This window comes from Prosopis cineraria, unplaced genomic scaffold, assembly GCF_029017545.1.
Source record: "Prosopis cineraria cultivar Desert tree isolate PC_DT_omini unplaced genomic scaffold, ASM2901754v1 PC2, whole genome shotgun sequence".
NCBI lineage: Eukaryota > Viridiplantae > Streptophyta > Magnoliopsida > Fabales > Fabaceae > Prosopis > Prosopis cineraria.
The window spans coordinates 20,231,913-20,255,266 of NW_026555333.1; the positions used below are offsets into that span (position 1 = coordinate 20,231,913).

General features: G+C 32.3%; 1 protein-coding gene across 8 annotated transcripts; it reads left to right on the forward strand.

The window, feature by feature from the left end:
- The first annotated feature begins 9,391 nt into the window (after positions 1-9,391).
- LOC129303243 (uncharacterized) lies at positions 9,392-22,407 on the forward strand. 8 transcript variants are annotated; one of them, XM_054942429.1, is made up of 6 exons: positions 9,392-9,663; positions 9,882-10,099; positions 10,253-11,051; positions 19,847-19,890; positions 21,322-21,504; positions 21,706-21,877. In XM_054942429.1, exons 3-6 carry the CDS (start codon positions 10,367-10,369, stop codon positions 21,733-21,735), a joined length of 942 nt encoding a protein of 313 aa, XP_054798404.1. In that variant the 5' UTR covers positions 9,392-9,663; positions 9,882-10,099; positions 10,253-10,366; the 3' UTR covers positions 21,736-21,877. The 8 variants fall into 8 exon arrangements, with proteins under 8 accessions (XP_054798404.1, XP_054798397.1, XP_054798398.1 ...); XM_054942422.1 differs by lacking the exon at positions 19,847-19,890 and having other exon boundaries at positions 9,395-9,663; positions 21,706-22,407; XM_054942423.1 differs by lacking the exon at positions 19,847-19,890 and having other exon boundaries at positions 9,395-9,663; positions 10,256-11,051; positions 21,706-22,407.
- The last annotated feature ends 947 nt before the right edge of the window (positions 22,408-23,354 follow it).

Consider the following 23,354-nt stretch of genomic DNA (forward strand, 5'->3'; position numbering starts at 1 on the left):
TGATTTTTTGTCTCTATGATTTTTTGTCTCGTGTTGTTTTTCTTTTTGTATTGATTTGATTAGTTAGTGAGATTTTGGCAGTTGCTTTTGCATCTTTTCATAATTGTTGGAAGTATCTAAAATGGGGAATTTTTAAAGGGAAGAGGAAGAATGATCTCAGGCATGAAGCCAGGAGAATGTTATAATACCTCGATAATTTAAAGCATACTTAGTATTTCTAGACACTGGACATGCAAATATTATAATGCATTTGACGAGATCATTTATTTAAGACAAAAATTATGACAAAAATTATGCTGTTTGGATTAATGAGGATTTGGATGTGGATTTGATGTCTCATTTAAATTTATAAATTTGAATTTGGTTCAAATTTTAAATTAAAATTCATTGTAAATTATAATTCCTTTATGATTTTAAATTCTTTTTATGCTTTAATCATTTGTAATTCTAATCACTAAAACATCTTATTGTTTTTGCGTTTTTACTATTGATACTTTTAACTTTTCTGACTCTTATATATTTTATCATTTCTTATAATTAAAAAATACAAATTAATTTTTCATTCTCATTTCAAACTTTAGTTTATCTCTCTTCATTTGAAATTTTTTTAAATTGCCAAAGAAAGGATTTTTTTTTATTTTTAATAGAAACTGAAGTCAAGAGCCCAAACACATACAAACAGAGTTTATAGGAGAGTTAATTCACTCATTATCTGCCAACCCAATGAGAGGGTTTGGAGGATGATTAAAGAGACACAAAATCTCAGTAAAATTGTGAATGTCTTAGCAAGATAATCAACACTAGCAGTTTCTTCCCTATACAAATGATGAACATTTATGGTTCAACCTTTATGAAGAAGAAGCTTCATGTCCGCAATAACATCTTTTAAGGGATGATTTTCATTGCATCCTCTAGTTAGCAAGTTCACTGCGACCATGCAATATGTGATTAGGCTAATCTTGTTGTACCCACAATCCCAGCATAGGTGCAAGCCCTGCATTATAGCAATGACTTCCGCTATACCTAAAGGAATATGGAGGAGCTTATAATTAAAACTTTTTTTCAAACCCATTGATCATCCCAAATCACCCCCCAACTTGCCTATCAGGGGTGAAGAGAGAAGGAGAGTGATAGGAGTCACGGCCTTTCCTAATTTTTTAATTTTTTTTAGTAAAATATAGAAGTTATATATTTTCGACTCCCGTAAGTTGACACATTATAAAAGTTATAAAACACTAGATGATATTTTCATTTTAATTCTATGTGTAATTTTTTACATATGTATAAAGCAAATATTTCAATATCTTAAAGATCTGGTTATCATAAAATCTATTTATTTTAAACAAGATAATGTTATATATGCTTTTAAAGTATTGGAATTATTTTATTTTGCTTTCATTTTATATTTAATGAAAGAAATTATGAGAATTATTATTAACAAACTTTGTTAAGCATTACAACAAAAATTTCAAAATATATTGAATGTTATGTGCTTGATATCTATCATAAAATTACTTATCCAAAAGTCAATAAAGAAGTTTGGTGAAGACGTACTTTTATAACAAAATACTTTTTTTAAATAATCAAGCTATTAAAATTTATGATATAAATAATTTTTACTCTGATATAATTTGATCTCATTAACATAAAAATTTTATGACAATTGAATATTATTAATGTGTTAATATATTTATTTACTATGATTATCCATTGAAAGAATTAAATAGTAAATTTAATAAGTAAGTAATAAAGTTTATTACATTAAACAAAAATTTAGATTCCAATGATGTATTTAAATCATTTAATGTTTATTGGGATGATAAAATTTTTACCAATTTAATAATAGTTTATATTGAGAAGAAAATTACCAAAACATTTATTATAAATATAATAACTAAATATTTTTATCTCATAAAAAATTGATGAGAAAAACTTAAAATATATATATATATATATATATACATATTTGTTATATATGTGTAAAATTGAATATAAATATATATGTTGAAATATTTATATTATGTCTATTATATATAAACATATAATTTTTTTAATTATTATATATACTTTATCATTGGCCTCCTTAATAAAAATTCATGACTCCGCCCCCGCATGCCTGTTTATTTGAAAGAATCGAACTATCTACTTCCAAATTGGCAAAGCAACAAGAAGATCTTTTTGTAGCTCTAGTATTTCCTCTTTCAAAAGATAACAAATGAACTCTCTTCAAAAGATCTAAATCACTACACGTTTTAAAGAAGATTGAAAGAACATGTGTGTCATTCTCATCACTTTCATTATCAAAAACTTTCCTGCATCTAGACATCCAAATATTCCAACAGATATATCCACCCAAGCAATCTTATTGGTGTAGCTTTTCTGGCTTCATGTGTTAAATTCCATTTCACACAAGCTACGCCTTGAAGACTGTTAAAAATCCCTTGTTTGATACTATTGACCTCTACAGGATTTTAAATACATAAATTTTAAATGTAAAATTTTAAATATAAAATTTAAATTTAAATACATTAATCTAAAAGCTACTTTAATAAGTTAGAGAAGCTAAGTTCGCATATTATGTCCACTGCTGTTTGATGTACTCCATTGAATGGTAATTGAGTGATTTGCATTATTTGCAATTGCTATGTTTGTTCTCTCTATAAATGGTGCGGGAGGTAATTTCCTATTTAAGTAATCATATTTAAGGTGAGTATCAAATGTGATATCTTTTAATAGGGATTTAAATCTTAGTTCATTACATTGTCAACAACTAGGCCCAATCTTAATTAGTTACAAATATTATTTTTAACTACCTATAAAAGAGCTATTAAATTTTCTGCATATGCTTTGTGTTTTTGACTTTTTTCCTTTTATTAATTTAATTAATAATTAATTCTCATTTTAGCATCTTTACATATAGTTGCTCAAACAGCCTCAAGAGAAATTCTTAAGCCTTAGATAGGAAAATAAGGAATGACATAAATTAAAAATTAGAGTTAATGAACATTCTGGATCCTAATATATTACATGAAAAGCGCCATAAATCCTGAACTTTTAAAATGTATAAAATGGATACCAAACTTTTAAATTTATAATAAATTACCCCCATCATTGACTTACACTTAATGTCATCACTATTCACTTAGTGGGTCCCCAAACAAAATGCTGACGTAGTAGTCCCTAATTGATGTGTCATTTGTTAATAGCACTAAAGATCCTAAATTATTGTGCGAATAGCATCCTGGATCCTGAACTTTGATATTAAGAGCAAATTACCCTCATCATTTATGTGTAAAATGTTGACTATTATGTAGATCAAATTAGCCTTAGTGTGGTCCGTCGTGATGAATGCATCGTTGGCCACAACAGGCAATCCATACTTGTATGAAATGATACTTTTTTTGCCTTTTTTTTGTATTATTTTTCAAATGATTGGTATCTCATACTTTCATATATTATGTAACTCTAATTTAATTTTATTTTAAATAATATTTATTTATTTAATGGTGAAAACTTGGTATCTCATTTGAAAAGAAATTTAAATATTAGAGGATTTTAAGTAATCAGTTAATTTGGATTTGAAATCCGTTGATGAAATCGTCGTCTTTTGCATCCATTGTCTATAAAATCCTTTAATACTTAAATTTCTTTTAAGTGGAATCTCAAGTTTTTACCATTAAATAAATAAGCATTATTAAAAAAAAGACTAAATGAGAGTTACAAAGTATATAAAAAGCATGAGATACTAATTGTGTGAAAAATATTACAAAAAAGGAGGCAAAAAATGTCATTCACAAATTTATGAACCATTCACCACAGCCAACAATGCGTTTATCGCAGTGGATCACGCTGAAGCTAATTTGATCTACATAATAGTCAACGTTTTGCTCTAAATTTTAAAGTTCAAGGTCCAAGATACTACTCATGCAATAGTTTAGAGTTTATGATATTATTAATAAATGACACATTAATAAGAGACTGTCATGTCAGCATTTTAATTGGGCGCCACTAAGTAAACAATAACGGCATTAAGTATAAATTAACAGTAGGAGTAATTTGCTACGAATTTAAAAGTTCAGAGTCCATTTTACACATTTTAAAAGTTCAGAGTTTAGAGCGCCTTTCATGTAATATTTTAGGATCCAAAACGCCCATTAACCCTAAAAATTAAACCAAGTAAAGGATATTATAATATGCCAATGAATTAAACATGATTTAATTATATACATGGAATGACCAAAATATTATAATACATTTTAATCATTTTATTTTTATTTTTATTTTTTTCAATCAAATCCATTCCCTTCTAACAACCAAACAAAACTTTACATCATTCTATGCATGGAATGAGCAAAATATTATAATGCATTTGACAACGTGAATTATTTTAAGTGCATCTCAGGAAAGAAACGATGATGCTTATTATTCAATTGGATAAAAATGTTTGATTAAAAACAATTTTATTTGAAATTTAATAATTATTAATTATTGATTTGAATATATATTAATTTTTTTCAAATTAACTTTTGAAATTCAAAAAGATACGTTGAAAAATTATACATGAATAGGAGCATTTTGATTGGTTGAAATTTTTTAATGACAGTTGAGGGACAAATATTTATTCAACATTTTAAAATTTTGAATTTTTGGCATAAATAATTTTACATTAACGAAACGCATTCTTTTTAAGCTTTTTCATGAAATAATCATTTTCAAAAAATCTAGTTTGTAAATAAACAAAATATGAAAGGAAAAAGGTAGTTTTATGAAAAACTATATTGAATAGTTCTTGAAAATAATTTAATATAGTAAATGGACTAAAATGTTATAAAAATTTGAAATACACGATGACATTATAAAATTTTAAAATATTAAAAACAAATTACTTTTTATAAATATGGATCACGAAAAATATTATAAAATCTAAAAATAATTAAAAAATAATTATTTTTTATTATTTTAATTAAACATGAAATAATATTTCTCTTTATAAATTTTATAAAATAATTTTTTTATAAAATCTTTGAATTATCTAAAAATAATTTAACTTTTAATTTTAAACAAACAACTCAAAACAGATTATATGCGAGAATTTGTTTAAATATATCTCTTTTTATCATCTCCCGCCTTTACACAAAATAAAGGTATGAGTAAACGAAAAAAATATTGATTATAAAAAAAGTAAAAAATTTAAAAAAAATGAATGGCAAGCAAATTAAATGAGCCAAAAATTAGGTTTTTTTTCTGATACCAAATTAACAGATATTTCCCAATCTTTGGACATTGAACCGATGATTAAAAAAGTGAATTGAACAGAATGGCTGGATAAGTCAAACAGGTCAAATTATTAATTAGTTAGGCTAACGGCTCGATCAAGTTGAAAATACTGTTTGGAGAGTCAGGCTGGATTGGGCTGCTTTGGGAAGGCAATTGAACTGGGAATCGGGTTCGATTTTTAAAAATCAAACTATTTGAAAAATACCCTATTTCTTTCTTTATTTTTATCAATTTTTTAGAAAAAGACTAATTTTTTTAATTATTTGATATTATGTTATATCATATAGCTTGTTAAGTCATGATAAATTTAAAATATTTAATTTTACTTTTAAGTTAAGTAGAAATTGTACATTTATTTTTTATATTTAGAGTATTATATACATATATAATTTTTAAATTTAATTATTATGTCACCAATTCGATCATTGGTCCAACCTGATTGGATCATGAGAATAGTAAACCACTAGTTTTTTTAATTTAATATTCGATTTGATTCTAAAAACACTGCATTGAACAACATAAATTTAGAATGTGTTTGGATAAAAATCCTCAACTAATATTAGAATCAATTGATGATAGGGTAAAAGTTTGACTTTAATATGATTTATAATTGAATATTTTTTAAAAAATTAATTAGACAAATTGAATTTTTTTTTGGTTGACCTGATTCAGAAATCAGTGTGAATATATAATGATAAAAAATGACATGAATTTCTTAATATATATTTTTGTGACTCATTTAATATTTTTTAAAAAATAATAAACTTTAAATTACAAATTTTTTAAAATAGATACTCTAAAATAAATTGATAAATTAAAAATCTTAGTTTTTTGTTATGATTTTTCTTTATCTCTTCTAAATATTTAAATTCTTTCTTATCTTTTTAAATTTTAAAGAAATACATGAATCAGCTAAATTGATAGCTAATTTCTATTGATATATTTATATATTATATGTCACACCCTCAATATTAAAGGTATAATCGACATAGAATATAAGATAATCTCACATTCACAAGCCTTAATTAACTAAAAAGTAAGTTGAATTATTGATATATAGTTTATATGTATAAAGTTTGTAGTCTTAAATATTTTGTAAAAATTTCAGCAAAATCTCCTCTATAATTTGAATCTCTCCAAATTCCTACAATAACAAAACTAGCCACTCATGCCAACAAAGTAAAATAGCTTCACACCAGCAGATTATATATTAACAAAATAAAACTAGAACCTTACTACGGTATACGTGGAGCACTAAGTTATAATTTTATAATATAAAATAAATTTACTTCAAAAGTAATTAACACATACTTCTACGGTTTCAAAAACAATTATGTCCCTCAGTAATCAGCAGGAGATGCAGGGTCAATTTCAATATCTGATATCAAAGAAAATTTTTTCGATGAGTAGCGTCCCGATTCATAGTTGAAAGAAATGATGAAAAGAAATCAATGAGCCAATTATAAATTTACTAAAATAATCAATTAAAGATAATATAAATCAAGAATATATAAATACAAATAAAATTATTAAAATTTTAAATTTCAAATTATTAAATTTCAACACATACTTAAACATCTTGGGATATATATATATATATATATATATATTACTCAATACAAAATCCACATTTAGTAAAAATACAGAAGTTGACTTCCTAAGATTAAATTTAAAAAAAATAGTTTTAAAATCCCTTCTTTAGCGAGACGTTAGAACAATTAACAGGCGTGAATTATATCCACGAAATTACATCATCCATGCCACGTGTGTTGGCTTGCACACGAGTTTAGCACCTCCAATGCACCCTGCTAGCTAGGTGTATCATGGCACACCAAGGGCTAACGGAACTGCCGTTAGTATCCAGTATTCTAAACTCAGTCCCTCTAATTAAATCAAGCTTGCATGAGTTTGAAACATTCATTGAAAACCATTCCTTTCAAATTATAATACTCAACTATCAAATTTTTTTTCATTGTTCTCCATGCACGAATCACCGTATTAACAACTATCATATAAATTATAAAATTTAAAAAATAGAAATCTTTAGAATAAATAGTCAGTTAATAACGTATCATATCTAAACATTTTTTTAATAATAGCATAATGCTTAATGAAAATAAAGTAGATTCTATAATAAACCAATTAATATAAAAGTGAGGTAAGTAAAAAGAATTGCATAAATTATAAAAATAAAATTAACAAGAATATTTATACAACTTATAAAGAAATGCTATAAAAATTCAAATAAAGAAATTTTATAAATACTTTGTAAGAAATTATTTAGGACACTACCCATTCACCTGAGAGTTTTTCAAGAATTCTAAAGCTTACTTCTCTTATCTTTTTATTTTAATTCTAACGATGCCATTAATTTCTGATAAATAAATCATAATTCTAAAATCATTTATCAAGTAATTTTTCAATCACTTAGTAAGAATTTAAATTCACTTCGAATAATATCATAGATAATACTCTAAGTAATTATGCTCCAAATGCACTTGAGTTAGTTAAACCATTTGAAAAATCTTAATTCATTCTTGTACCTCCTTATGGCCCATTCTCAACTATAAACCATAATAAGCCAATCAATCATTCATATGTTTCCTTTAGACTTAATAAAATATTATACAAGTATCATATGTAATCCTTTCTCTTATTTTCATATTTTTAAATTTCAATCAATAGATCAAGTCACTTTTTGCACATATATTCCTCCAAACTATATTATACTAATTTAGTTACATTATTTTTATAAATTTCTTTTTTCAAGCATTTCTACAAATATTTTGGCAGCACCCATACATGTTCATTACAAATTCAAATTCTCTTAGTATTAATTTCTCCTCATCCTTTAATTCTTAAGTCAAACTTGAGCTTTAAGAAAATATTTGAATTAATACAGCTTCCCACAATAAATTCCTCTAACAAAAATTAATTTTTAACTCTGAGGATACCAAATCCATCCATCTTTATCTTACTCTTGATTTCAAAATTTTTAATTTGAAATTAACTTGCCCTCCCCATTAAATGCACATGGTAACAGAGTGAAGAACAAAGGAAAAATTTTACAATCTCTACCTCTTAATTATACACACAAATCAACGAGGAAGGGAAAAATTCAAAGGTCCTCACCTCAATCAACCACCACAAAGCAAGAGAAAAATTTAAAATTCCTTCAAACCATAACAGCATCACGAACAAGGAAGAGGAAGGGCGAGTTCCATACTCCAGCACATAAATGACGCCATGAAGAAGGAAGAAGCTTACGTCGTTGAGAGACGAGAAGGAGAAAGGATCAGCAGTGAAGTAGAGAAAAAAAATAAAATAAAAAAGAAACAGGGTGGTGGCCAAGGCAAGATTCCGGCGATGGCACTCTCCTAGCGGCGGACGCGATGGCGAGGAAGAAGAGAGCTGATTGTGGGGTCGAAGGAGATGCGACAGGGAAGAGGAGAAGAGCTGTAAAGAACTGACATGATCCCTCCCTCTCTCATGCTCTGTTATTTGAATGATCGAGAAGAGAAGGAAAAATCTAGACAAAATGAAAAATTGGAAAAATGACAAAAAGTGGCACAACTTTTTCTATTATTACATAAAAGACACAAGTGCTTTGGTAATTTTTCCAAACTTTAAAACAAATTAAAGACAAACTTTTGCGCAATATGATTCAAACTCTGAACTTTTAGATAAGCTTCTAACATTGATTTTATTAAGCCACTAATCTTCATTTATCATAGAATTAAAATAATTAAATAAAATATCAATTGAGATAAAAATTTGTGTAATTTAAAAATTTAGATCATTACACTATAATTATAATTATATGAGCAAATATCAATAATCAATAATTATTTTATAATTTAGAATAGAATAGAATATTTAAAAGCAGATAAATTGTTATAATATTACATTATGTAATATAAAATAGGAAGAATTAAATTCAAGATTTCTAAAAAAATTATTCATTAATAAAAATCAATACATAATTATTTGTTAATAAAATATAATAGCCATTTGTTTAATAAATAATTTTATATTTATCTTTTTGTTTTTTGGTATAAAATATAATTTCATATTTGTCTTTGTATGTGAATAATTCTCCCTGTACTTAGCTCCTTCTTCTCTTAGCTCAGTGCAGCTCTTACTTTTCGTCGACTATAAATATATCCAGATCCAGAACCGGCGAGCAGAACGGACGGCAACCACGGCTCTGTGAAGACTGAAGACAGAGCAAGGAAGAGACGGCGAGTAGCGATCGGGATGAAGATAAGGAGAAGAGACTAGAATCTGACACCAGCATTCCACTCACCACCACTGCACGTCCGTGAAAAAGCACTTCCTATCAGCTTCTGCGAAAACGCTCTTCCAAACCCACCGCTTATTTGAGAGGTAAACCAAACACACCCTTAGCTTTCTCAATTAAAGCGGTGATCCTGCTGGTTAATTTTTTTTTGTTTTCGCTTTAAATTGTTAATTTTCTTCTTTGCCTTTCTATTCTGGATCAATCATCACCATGCATTACAAATTATATCTCCTCGTATCCTCCCAATCCGATTGAAACCTAGTTTTAATATTTTGATTGATTAAATCCTTTTGATATTCCGTAGCTTTATGGAGATAGGGATTTGAAAATCCTGTTACGATTAAAATAGTGCCTGCTGCGTCGAACTTCCCATCTCTGACAGATACCACGGCCCGAGACGGCGTTTCGACGGCTTACCACAGGATCAGTGACTTCACTATTTTTCATTTGTAGAACGGTTCCTTCAGAAAGGTTGGAGACAGCGTGATATGAAAATAGCGTAGTTTTTCGTCGCTTTCTTGGGTAATATTAATCAAAGTGCTTGCTTCATTTCTCACTGCTTTTGCTTCACTTTTTTTTTTCTGCAAGTGCTTCCGCCATTTTTTTGGTCTTTGCTTTGCTTGATGACGTGGCTGATTTTTGAGTGTCGGATGTATCTGACGGTTGTGATTAAAGTAGTGGGACCTGGTTGCTGCTGATTCAGAGGAACCGGTTTCGTTCGAGAGTCAGTCAAGCGACTCTTTGGCTACGTTCTCTAATCTTACGCGTTCTGGTCCTTCTAGCGTTGACATGGAACCTCGTTCTGCCCCACCACTTGCGTTCGATGGCAATGGAGACAGAGAATATTTAATGGGGCTTAGTATAACAGACTTGATTTCGAATTTGCGAACTGCATTTCGTATGGCTGATTATGATCATGTGGAGGAGGTCTTGGTTGAGAAGGAAGCCAAACTGAAGGCCGAGATTAAGGCACTGACTGAGAAATTGGAGTTGGAGACGTTGGTGAGGATGAACGTTGAAGATGAATTGAAGAAATGTAAGGAGCAATGTGAGGAGAGGAAGAATGCTGAAGAGAGGTATGAGAGACTGCTGGAGTCGGTGAAGAAGAATAATGATTTGGACCTTGAAAATACTGTTGCTGAGCTGAGAATTAAGAACGCTAAATTGGAGGCTGAAAATCGCAGGGCTGAATCAGTAGTGGAGTCTTGGAAGAGGAAATTTGAGGAGTTCTGTGAACGGCTTTTGATAGTAGAGAAAGGTACGAACTCGTTCGTGGATGGAGATACTCTTGTGGGAACTAGAGGAAAAGCTGAGGAACTGTCTGGCATTCGAGGGAACACTGATCCAGTGGTTTCTGATAAAGTCACGGGCGAAAAGGATGGTGTTGATATATGTGACAATGAACGTGGAAATACCAATGCAGTCACTGGGCAATCCTCAGAGTCGCCAAACAATGCTGTGCTTGGTGCATCAGGTATGGAAGTTTAGCATGTATCTCCTTTGCTGCTTTGGTACGCATGGCTGATTCTGGCTTGCGAAATTTTTATATGTGATAGAAATGATAGGTTGAATTCAATTTTAATTTAGCAACGTTTTCGGGTTAAATATCTCAACGTGGTAGGTGCATTATCTGGCACCTTGACATTTCTTGCTTTGTTAAGGCTATATGTGATTAGTTTACTTTCTTTTTTTCGGTACTGAGATTAGTTTCCAGAAAACATAACATTTATAATGGTAGTGAACAAGTGATTGATTGGCTCCAATAGTTTGTTATATTGGAGGGAAAACGAGGGAAGATATTTAGGTTTTTTTACCAATATATTGCAAACAATAAAAAAAAAATTATCGAAATGCTTTACTATGGAAAATATTTACCCAAATGCCACACCGAAAATCGTTCATACGGAGAATGAGTTTGTGGGTATGAAAAAATGTTCAAGTCAAGAACAATTTTATAATTGAAAATTATTTTTTTAATAAATGAAAAATGAAATCGTTCACTGGGTGAACGATTTCAGCTTTTTTTATTGATGTGACATATTATTCATTGTTAATTGTAAGAATATTTGCTTTTCCTTCTTGTTTTGCTTTTCCTGCATAATTCATTTAAGCATGAGATAAATGGCCACTTACTATTGTTAATGCTCCTCCGGCACTTGAAGAGTTTGATAGAAAATCTAAGTACCTGTAATGGTATTAAAGACATACCTAACAATGGATCTAACGTATTAGTAGTACTACTGGGTATGCGGTAAGTTTTTCACTTTCTTTCACTAGTACCATTGAGTAGGAGTGGGTGAGTTGAAAAGCGATGATGATGATGAGAGTGGTACGTAATGAGGCTCAATTTGAATAGGATTGGGAGAGGTGAAAGGGGGTGATGATAATGATAGGCTGGCATGTAATGGGATTGACTAAATTTTGAGGCTCTTATTTCCCTACATTTTTATTTTCAATTGGTGGTTGGATAGATAAATAGTTACCACATTATTTACTCAATCTATATCTAGAAATTTGTAGACGAGGCAACTCAACTCTTGGTAGAGCATGCTGAGGGTTCCTATTAAATTATTGTTCTCTCATTACAAGTAAGATGTTACATTGGTTGTGAGCAATCCTATTTTGATAATCAATGTAATGAGAGCATTTTGAATGAATATTAATCATTAGACAGTATAAATCCTCTGTTATGTCAACCTAAAATAAACAAGGGTTAAGGGTTAAAATTATCCTTGAAATATACACGAAAGGCCACAAATAACTCTAAACTTAATTTAGGGTCAGTTTTATCCCTCAATTGTAGAAAATTTGATGATCGTACCCCTGATATTTATTTCCAATTACGTGGGTCTCACATTTGAAATTTTTAATATTTTTTATAAAATATTTAATAGAGGGTCCCACCATTTTTGAAATATTTTTTATAATATAAAAAAATTCTCTCTCCTCCCAACTCTCTCTTTCTCTCCTCTATCCCCTCTCTCTTCTGTGTCTCCTCCCTACTTTCTTTTCTTCTCTCTCTCCCCACTCCTTACACTCTCTTTTCATCTCCTTCTTATCAATCTCTCTCCTCCATCATGTTTGTTGTCCTTGAATGCATGTGAACGCAAAAATTGTTATTCATTTACTATTTATATATATATATATATGTATATGTATATCTCTATCAATATCTTTTATATTCATGATTCCACTTTCTTTTCATTTCTTTTATGAAGAATGAACACACTCATCTCTTTTGTTCGTGTCCCAAGAATGAAGGTGAGGGAGCATGCTCTATTTTACAATCATAAAACAGAGCAAGCTCCACTACATGTGATGTGTTTTGTTCAATCTTCTTCCGTAACCACTGATGACCCCGTTAGCATCTCTCTGTCTTCTCTCCCTCTCTTTGCAACTCAATCTGTTCGAAACTGGTTTTGTTGCAGAAGGCTATGAAGATCAACAGAGTGAGAGTGAGAGAGAGATGGATCTCTGACATAATCCCTTGCCTTGGTCGATGAGTTTGTGAGAAGAGAGGACGATGAATTTGTTGTAACTCATCCCCATGTTATAGGTTTTTGTTCTTTCAAGGCTATTGAAGAAGAGGTTAGTAGTAACGTGGGTGTGAATATGATTTACTTCCATCAATGTCAAAACTTTGTCACATGAAGCGATCAACGTAAGAGGAGTCCAACGCGCTGGCGGTGGTGAGTGAAGTATCAAAGCAAGTAGAGCATCCATGGCAGACCCTGTTGTAGATGATCAATGTGATCATGCTCTATGTGGGTTTAGTCGCTAAGGAACACGATCATGGGATCGACTCTAATGGCCACAATATCGGTGCTACTAAGTGCATAGGACTACTAGTAGTAATAAGCATCATGTACATTTCTCATGACATATTCAACGACGCTGCGTATAGAGCCCATGGTGAGTTCATGAGTGCTTCACCTCTCTTGCAGAATCAAACTCGTGACTTGTAACAAAGCAAAGCCAACAAGCTCTCACTAGTAAGCCGTGAATTAAAGGAGATGAAGGAGAGAAGGTGTGATAGAGAGATGGAAACGCAAAGATGAAACTCTTATTGGTTGGCATGAGATGAAGGAGAGATAGATAGACGGAGACAGAGAGAGATGAATGGAGGAGAGAGAGATTTTGATGCTATAAAAAATATAAAAAAAATGGTGGGACCTACTATATAATATTTTATATTAAAAAATTTCAAATGTGGGACCTACATAATTGGAAATAAACGTCAGGGGTACGGTCAACAAATTTTTTAAAGTTGAGGGATAAAATTGATCTCAAGTTAAGTTTAGAGTCATTTGTGACCCTTCGTGTGTACTTCAGGGACATTTTTGACCGTTAACTCAATAAACAATAAGACATTATTTTATTATCACAATTTTTTATAAGGAAAAAAGATGGTACTAGTGGAAGAATGTAAAAAACTTACCACATACCTAGTGCTACTACTAATATGTTAGATCTATTATTGGGTATATCTTTAATACCATTGTATGTACTTAAATGTTCTATCAAACTTGAAGGCCAGAAGGGCATTAACAATAGTAAACGGCCATTCTATCTCATGCTTAAATGAATCACATAGGAAAAACAAAGCAAGAAAGGAAAGTAGAGATTTTCACAGTTAATAGTGAATAAAATATCACATCAATAAAAAAGCTGAAATCGTTTACCTAGTGAATGATTTCACCTTTCATTGAATAAAAAAATAATTTTTGATTATAAAATTGCTCTTGGCTTGAACAATTTCTTCATAGCAACAAACTTGTTTTCGGTATGAATGATTTTCAATGTAGCATTTGGGTAAATATTTTCCACGGTGTAGCATTTCGATAATTTTCTTTTTTACTATTTGTTGTATGTTGGTAAAAAAGCCAAGATATTTACTTATCCTCTGTTTGAAACTTTAGTTAAGATGCTTTGGGAACTAAATCATTAGTCATATGTTTAGGAATTAGGAGGTAAAAGAAAGGCAGTGTAAGGCCATGTTTAATGCAGGGGTAGTTGCGAATTTTTCTCTCCATCTACAATGCTGCCTATTTGTCATGGAACTGTGTTTGATAATTAGAGGATAATTCAGAAACAGTTAGTTATCGTTAGATTGTGATCGTTAATCCTATTCAGCACCCTAGGAGAACCTATATAAAGAGACTTTATGTAATTGTTTAGTATGCTTGAAATAATATTTTTCGAGTACTATTCAAAAATTCTCTCTCTTTCCTTCTATCTCTCTTGTCTCTCTCCTATTCTTCTCTATTCTTTTCTATTTTACACATCAGTGGTATCAGAGCTGGCGGTGCTCGACCTGTATGCCTAAAACAAGATCACAAAGATTGCAACATACCATGGCAGATAACAATGAGGACCAACTTCGTGCACTGGAAGACACTTTTGCCAAGCTGGCTGATCTCCCATGTGACATGCAAGCTCTCACCAATCAGGTTGCTCAAATAGTATGTGATCGTATTGATATATCCGATAAAGGACGTGCAAGTCACAATCAGCGTAAAGGACGACCAAGACCAAAAACCATGAGCACTAGCCTCGCACGCGTTTTACAAAAATGGAGTTTTTCAAATTCTAAAGAAGTGATATCTTGGGATGGATCTTGAAGTGTGAATTCTATTTTCAAATAGACAACACACTTGAAGATTGGAAGATGCTTATGGCAAGTTTGCACCTTGATGAGAAGGTATGGCAATGGCATCAAGGACTTACTATGTCAGACGAAGGTGGCCGATAGACTTGGGAGGAATATGTGGAAGAATTGAAGCAGAGATTTGGACCTACCTATGAGGCTCCCATGGAAGATCTCATCAGGCTTCGACAAACAGGTTCTCTTGAGGAATTCAATGATGAGTTTGATGCCATCGCCTGCAAGATTAGACTTTCAGAAGACTATTTGGTTCAAACATATACAGCGGGCTTGGAGGAAGCATTTGTAGCTCAGGTTTGGATGTTTAAACCAAGAACATTACGAGAAGCGAGAAATATAGCACGTACGCATGAGGTGAATCGCCAGAAAGCACAGACGAAGACACTTGGCACAGAGTCGAGACAGTGTTAGCTTTAGTGAGTTTGAAATTCAGAGTTGAGACTGCAAGGGGATGTCTTGGATACTTATCCAAGTGAGTAGAGAGGGTTGACTAGGTGGAGAGATGCGAAGACTCCATTTGGCAGTGTTAGGTCGTCTTTTGGTGAGGGTAAAACGGTCCAATCCTTAAATTCTCTTCCTTTCGCACCCAAGACAGCTTCTTTTGCCTTTGTTTCTTCTCACACAGGCGCTGGGTCTTCATGAATAAATTCCAGCAACACATGAACGCTAACTGCGGAAGAAGTAAAGGAATTACAAGCCAAAAATTTATGTTTCTATTGTTGGAAACCTTTTTCCTTTTTCCAAGGACCATCTATGTTCTCAAACTCAAAGGATGCAGTTGCAACTCATTGAATTGGAAGAGGAGTGGTTCAAGGAAGCTGACGAGGACATGAATCCAGAAGTTAAAGCACCAGAAAAATTCAAATATGTACTAGAGCACTCTGAATGTTTGCAAATTTCACTACATGCCATACAAGGAAGTGTGGGACCCTCTGCTATGAGAATTCCAGGATGTGTGGGTTGAAGGCAAGTGCAAATTCTCATAGATAATGGAGCTTCTCATGCCTACATGGACTGTGACTTGGCTGGGAAGCTTGGTTGGAAGGGTGATTTCAAACTTGTGGCAGAAGTGGAAGTGGCAGGGGGTGGAAAATTGAAACCATATGGGATTTTAAAGGGGGTGAAGTGGAAGATGCAGGGTGAGGAGTTTGAAGGAGACTTTTAGATAATGGAAGTCAAGACCTATGACATGGTTTTAGGTTTATCTTGGCTTAAAACCATCCATCAGGCTTATTGGGATTATGACAATTTGTCCATGACCTTGTGGTATAATGGGAAAATATGTAAATTGCAGTCTCAAGGATTTATAAGGTGTAAAATTGTTGATTTTAAAAAGATTGAAAATAAATTAGAGGCTGGAGGACAGATATTTATGTTGCAATTAGTGGAAAAGGAGGATGAAGAGCTGCGTTATTTTCAATTGCAAGGGGAGAATGGTTCTGAAAAAGCTGTTCAAGGATTGTTGTTGGAATTTTCATATGTATTCAAGGAGCCTAATTCTCTTCCCCTTTTGAGAAAGGGCCATAATCATCCTATTATTTTACAAGAAGGTTCTGATCCAGTCAATTTAAGGCCTTACCGATATCCAGTAGCTCAAAAGAATGCCATTGAAGACATGGTGAAGGAGCTGTTACAATCTCAAATCATTCAAGAAAGTAGCTCACCATTTTCTTCACCAATTGTGTTGGTGAAAAAGAAAGATGGATCATGGCGCATGTGCATCGATTATAAAGAACTTAGCAAGAGGACAGTCAAGAATAAATACCCTATTCCGCTTGTGGAAGAGCTTTTGGATGAATTAAGGGCTACTAAATGGTTCACTAAGCTGGATCTAACGGCTGGTTATCATCAGATTTGGATGGAGCCAATAGACATTTATAAAACAGCCTTTCGTACTCATTCAAGTCACTATGAGTGGTTAGTGATGCCTTTTGGGCTCACTAATGCACCCACAACTTTTCAGGGTGCCATGAATAGTATATTCAGGGAGTATTTACGAAAATTTGTCTTAGTTTTCTTTGATGATATTTTGATTTATAGTCCCTGTTTAGAATCTCACACACGACACTTGTGTTTGGTTCTGGAAATTCTAAGGAAAAATTGTTTTTCTCTTTTTTTTGTGAAGGAAAGCAAGTGTACTTTCCCTGCAACACAAGTAGAATATTTGGGACACATTATAAGTGGAGGAGTTGTCTCAACCGATCCCAAGTAGATCAAAGCACTCATGTATTGGCCTGAACCAACCATAGTAAAACAACTAAGATCATTTTTGGGACTTGTGGGTTATTATAGGAGGTTTGTTAGGGGTTATGGTTCCTTAACTAAGCCCCTAACTGAACTGCTCAAGAAGAATAATTTTCATTGGTCAGAATTGGCTGCTGTTACATTCAAAAAGTTGATAAAAAAAAACACTGGTGGCAGCCCCTGTTCTTGCTCTTCCAGATTTTTCGCAAGTGTTTGTGGTTGAGACTGATGCTTGTAGCTCAGGCATTGGTGCTGTTCTGATGCAAAAGGGTCAACCTATTGCCTTTTTTAGCAAGGCTTTGGCTCCTAGGCATCTGAATCTCTCTATCTATAAGAAGGAATTGTTGGGGGTGGTACAAGCTGTGGAACATTGGCATCAATATCTTGAAGGAAGGTGGTTTATCATTAAAACTGATCAGCAAAGTCTTAAATACTTGTTAGATCAGAAGCTTAAAACTGCATTTCAAATGTATTGGGTGACTAAACTTAAGGGGTACGATTATGAAATACATTATAGAAGGGGCAACGACAATAATGCAGCTGATGCTCTTTTAAGGATGCCAAAAAGTGAGTTTTTTGAAGTATCTTTGCAGACTTGTTCAGATTTCCTTTTTCTGGAAATCCAAAAGAGTTGGGATGAGGATGTTGATTTGTGAGCTTTAAAAGCTCATTTGCAACAGAAGGGAGATGGAGAAGGCAACTATCCCTGTGATGGTCAGCATTTAAGAAGGAATGGCAGATTAGTGGTGGGAAATATTCCTAGTTTAAGGCAGAAAATATTGGAATGGCTTCATACAAGTCCACAAGGAGGACATTCAGGTGTACAAGCTACTTATCAAACAGTCAAAAAGTTATTTTGGTGGCAAAAATTATTTGATGACATCAATGAGTTTGTAAGGCACTGTGATACTTGGTCAAGATGTAAGTTTGAATTAGTGGCTTATCCAGGGTTGCTATAGCCTTTACCTATTCCAAGTTGAGTTTGAGAGAGTGTGACTATGGATTTTATAGAAGGATTGCCCAAATCAAATGGGAAAGACACTATTTGGGTGACCATTGATCATTTTAGTAAATATGCACACTTTTTATCTTTATCTCATCTTTTTACAGCATCTACCTTGGCACAGCAATTTTTAGACCATGTGTACAAGTTGCATGGGTCACTGGTTGAAATTATTAGCAATAGAGATCTCCTCCTTATCAGTAATTTTTGGAGGGAAGTTTTGAAGGTTTTGGGAGTGGAACAAAAGCTTACCTCCTCGTATCACCCACAAATGGATGGGTGGTCAGAGGTGCTTCATCGTTGTTTGGAAAATTATCTAAGGTGTATGTGTTGGGAAAGACCTAAGGAGTGGCACAAATGGCTTTCTTTAGCAGAGTGGTAGTATAACACATCCTATCACACTTCTACAAAAGCTACTCCTTATGAATTGTTGTATGGACTAGTTCCTCCTATGCATATTCCATATTTGCCTAGAGATGTGGTAGTGGAAGCTGTTGACAGAACTTTTTCAGCAAGAGAAGAGACTTTAGCAATGGTGAAATATCATCTCAATAGGGCTGTGAATAGAACGAAGCAGAAAGCAGATTTACGCAGAAGTGATAGAGTTTGAGGTAGGACAATGGGTATTTCTTAAATTACAGCCTTATCATCAGATTTCTACAGCTTCAAGAAGCTCTCAGAAATTAGCCCCAAGATATTTTGGGCCTTATAGAATCTGTAAGAAGGTAGGGCTAGTGGCATATAAGCTGGAATTTCCTCCAGAATCAAGGGTTCACTCCACTTTTCATGTTTCATTACTCAAATCATGCCCTGATCCTTCGGTAAAGCAGCGGCACCTCCCTTTGATTGGCCAAAATCTCCTTCAGATTTGATTCCAGGAAAAATATTGAATGAATGGAGGGGTAGAAGAAAAGGAAGGATTATTACAGAAGTTTTTGTGAAATGGAAGAACCTCCCAGATAAAGAGGCTAGCTGGATTTCTTTGTTTCAGTTACAGAAACAGCACCCTAGTTTTGTCATTTCTAACCCTTGAGGTCAAGGGTTCTTGAGCGTATAATTAGAGGATAATTCAGAAATGGTTAGTTACCATTAGACTGTGACCGTTAATCCTATTCAGCACCCTAGGGGAACCTATATAAAGAGACTATGTAATTGTTCCGTATGCTTGAAATAATATTTTCCGAGTACTGTTCAAAAATTCTCTCTCGTTCCTTCTATCTCTCCCGTCTCTCTCCTATTCTTCTCTATTCTTTCCTATTCTACACATCAGACAACTTGCAACATAACTGTAGGGTACTCTCAACACTCAATTCTTTTGAAGAAATAGCTGTTAAGCTGATGTGATTGTTTACTGCAGAGAAGAAGCATTCAAGTCTGTTTTGCACAAATGCTTCTGTGAACGTGAGTATACTGTGTATTTCGTGGTCATGAATGTTCTATAGTACTTATTATTAATTATCATTATCGATTAAATTGGCTCTCTTCTTTTAATTGTTCTAAGGATTTGTTTTTGGTAAAATTAGTTGGGAGAATGACGGTGAGTGAGAATACTTGAATTTAGCTCCCATCTCTTTTTGCTGCTTGGATATGCATGACTAATGCTTCTTCGAAAGTTTATGATTGAGATGGATTCAATTTATTAATGTTTTCTGATTAAAAATATCACTTTGGTAGCTGCATGTGTTGCATATTTATATTTCTTACTTTATTAGGGCAAGATATAACATACTTGTGACTAGTTTAAAGAAAACATGACGTATGTATGGACTAGTTAGTTATTGTGTCTATGCGGTGCATTGCATTGATCAAGAAGGATCGCTATGTTATATGAAAGTAGAATGAGCGATTACTATTTATTGTTCATATATTATTCTTAATTTGATTGTTGTCTTTCCTTACAATTAATTTAGTTATTTAATTCTGTATTATATTTTTTTAAAAAATAATTCTTATGCAAGTGCATGGGGTTGAGACTAGTAAGATTTTTTTTATTGTGGTATAACAAACCTTGCGTTTATGAGTTTAAAGGACAACGTCAAGAAAGGCTTTTTATATGTTGAAGGAAAATAGGGAGAAGATATTTGCCTTCGCACTTTTAGTGAAAATACACTGGTAATTGATCTCATGTTATACATTTATGTGGTAAAACCAACAGAACTGAGGCAAGTTTCAATTTAGGGGTAAGTGGGAATTTTATTTTCACTCCATCTTAGGTGTAGTCCATTTGCAGTGGTACTGTGTAAAAATTTGAAGCATATGAATAGGGTACTCTTAACTCTCAATTTTCTTCAATGTATAGTGATTGAGCTGTTGTGACTGTGTGTACTGAAGACAATGAGCATTCAAATCGATGAGATTTGCTTTGTGCAAATGTTTTTTTTTTAAGTTTGATATACTGTGCGCTTCTTTGTCATGAATGTTCTATAGTACTTATCATTTATTATTGATTATAAATTAAACTGGCTCTCTTCTTTGATGCTTTCTATATGACTCCAATGCTTCTTGCCTCAGTTAAACTGATGTGATTTTGTACTTCAAATCTGTGAAATTTGCTTTGTGCAAATATTTTCGTGAATTTTGATATACTGTGCATTTCTTAGCCATGAATGTTCTATACCACTTATTATCGATTATCAATTAAACTTGCTCTCTTCTTTTATGCCTTCTGTGGCTTTGTTTTTGATCAAATGAATTGGAAGAATGACAGCAAGTAAGAATACTTATTTTGGGAGATTAGGATTCAGGTTGCCTCTGTTGTTGACCTGAAAGCTTAGTCATGAGAGTCCTGCTTGTGGATAGTCTCTGATATTTTAATGATGCTTACTTACCCAGGGGTTTGTATTGAAGACATGGACAAACAGGAAAAGAATAGAGTTGATATGCATAACAATGAGTCTGGAAATACTGCTTCAGACACTTCTCCATCTCAAAGAAAGAAAGATAAAGATGATTGTGGAAATAACCATCTCACAGCTGATGATAGTGCTGGACAATCCCCACACACTCCAAAATCAGGTGCGGATATTTAGCATGCATCTCTTTTAGCTACATGGGTTATACATGATACATCGGGAGAATCTAAGGCTGGAATTTCCGTAATGTCTAGAAGCAACAACCAAGAATGTATTCCGTTTGTAGAATCTAATATTCTTCAATTTCTTGGCAAACCTTCTTTTTTCTCATGTATGTAGTTCTAACGTATCTTTTCTTTGCCAGCTAATGCAAGTTCGGGATCACAAAAAGTAGTTATCGAGATCGAAGACAGTGATGACGACGACAACAACTACTACTGTATGATAAGTGGAAGTTTGAATAGAAAGGAAGCAACTCATGGCATTGCAGCAGCGGTTGATAATGGGCGTTCGAGTTTATCAGTACCATTGAAGCCGAAAAGCAGTGCTAGCCCTGTGGGAGTGAATGACATGATCAGATCTCTCAAAAGAAAATGGTTTCCCGAACCAGGAAATTCATCTGATCGATTGAATAAAAATCCAGTGGATGGTTCCGATTCTGACGATGGTAGTTCCAGTTCCACATCATCTTCAGAGTCCGGGATCAATAAGGTTCAGCTTCCTTCAAATTTTCTTTGTAGCACAGCTGATAAACGGAGGAAAACATAGTCTTTGGATTAAGCACTTTGCAGTTATACTTGTAGAAATATTTATACTTGTAGAAATATTTCCTTAGGCTATGTTGAAAATTATTGATAACCAAAACGTAATTACTACTGACCAAAGTTTCTCACTCACTTTAGCTGCTGAATCAAGAATAGTTGGTTCCTGACCAAGCTTTTGTACATGTTAGGCTAACTGGCTAAAATTTGTTTATTTTTAAAAATTGGGGGCTGATATGTATTGTACAGTATATTATTTTGCTCAGTTCAATTATTAGATGGCTGACATTGTGGCTTGGCATTCACACATGGCTTTCTCCTCCCCCCCCCCCTCTTGCTTACCAATGTACATATTCTCTGGGGTTGGTAGATGTAATGATCTTGCATTGAAAATTGTGGGTTTTATTTTGACAAATGCAAAGTGTTGTCATTAGTCATGAACTCGTTTTTGCTATATGCTATGGAGCCATCATAGAATGACTGGGCGACAAATTTAGGCCTGCCGATTGCAATTTGAAGCTGAGAATTTTCAACACTTTTTAAGTACCTGATGCTGACTTTTCTTCTTTTTGATAAATTCTCAAAACATTTGGTGTCCATAATCAATGAACGAACTTCACAAGCTTTTCTCTTTGTCATGTAGTCCTTGTCATCCTTAATATAAAATAAAATTTGAAAGTTTTTTTTTATCCTTAATATAAAATAAAATTAGAGTATTTAATGCTTTTTTTTAAAAAATTTCTTTTTATTTATTTATTGTCATTTGAATTCCTAAGCAACAATTTATTATGAATATTAATTGTAAAGAAATGTAAAATTGAAAAGTTACATCTTCATTTTCTTCAATATTATAAAGAAGTTTTAATCAAATTATACTTCCTATGAGTTAATTAATTATCTTTAAAATTACACATTCTTTTTATATTTATCATTATTTAATAGTGTCTCAAATAAAAAAATTTATTAATTATACATCCAATTAAAGGTATTTTTGAAGAAAACTTCATTTACTACACTTTAAAAGATTCAATATATCTTATATTTTTTAATATCTCATCTTAAAAAATTGTTTTATATTTTTTAATGAAGAAAGTGTTGTTTTAAAACAATTTTAAGAATATTACTATCATTTCTAAATAAAAGCGAAGTTGATTAATTTTGTTTTATATTAAAAAAGGGAAGTAAAGAAAGGAGCATGTAGGGATGAAATGATGACTGAAAATGTCTTAACATTTACGTAAAAAAATTGAAA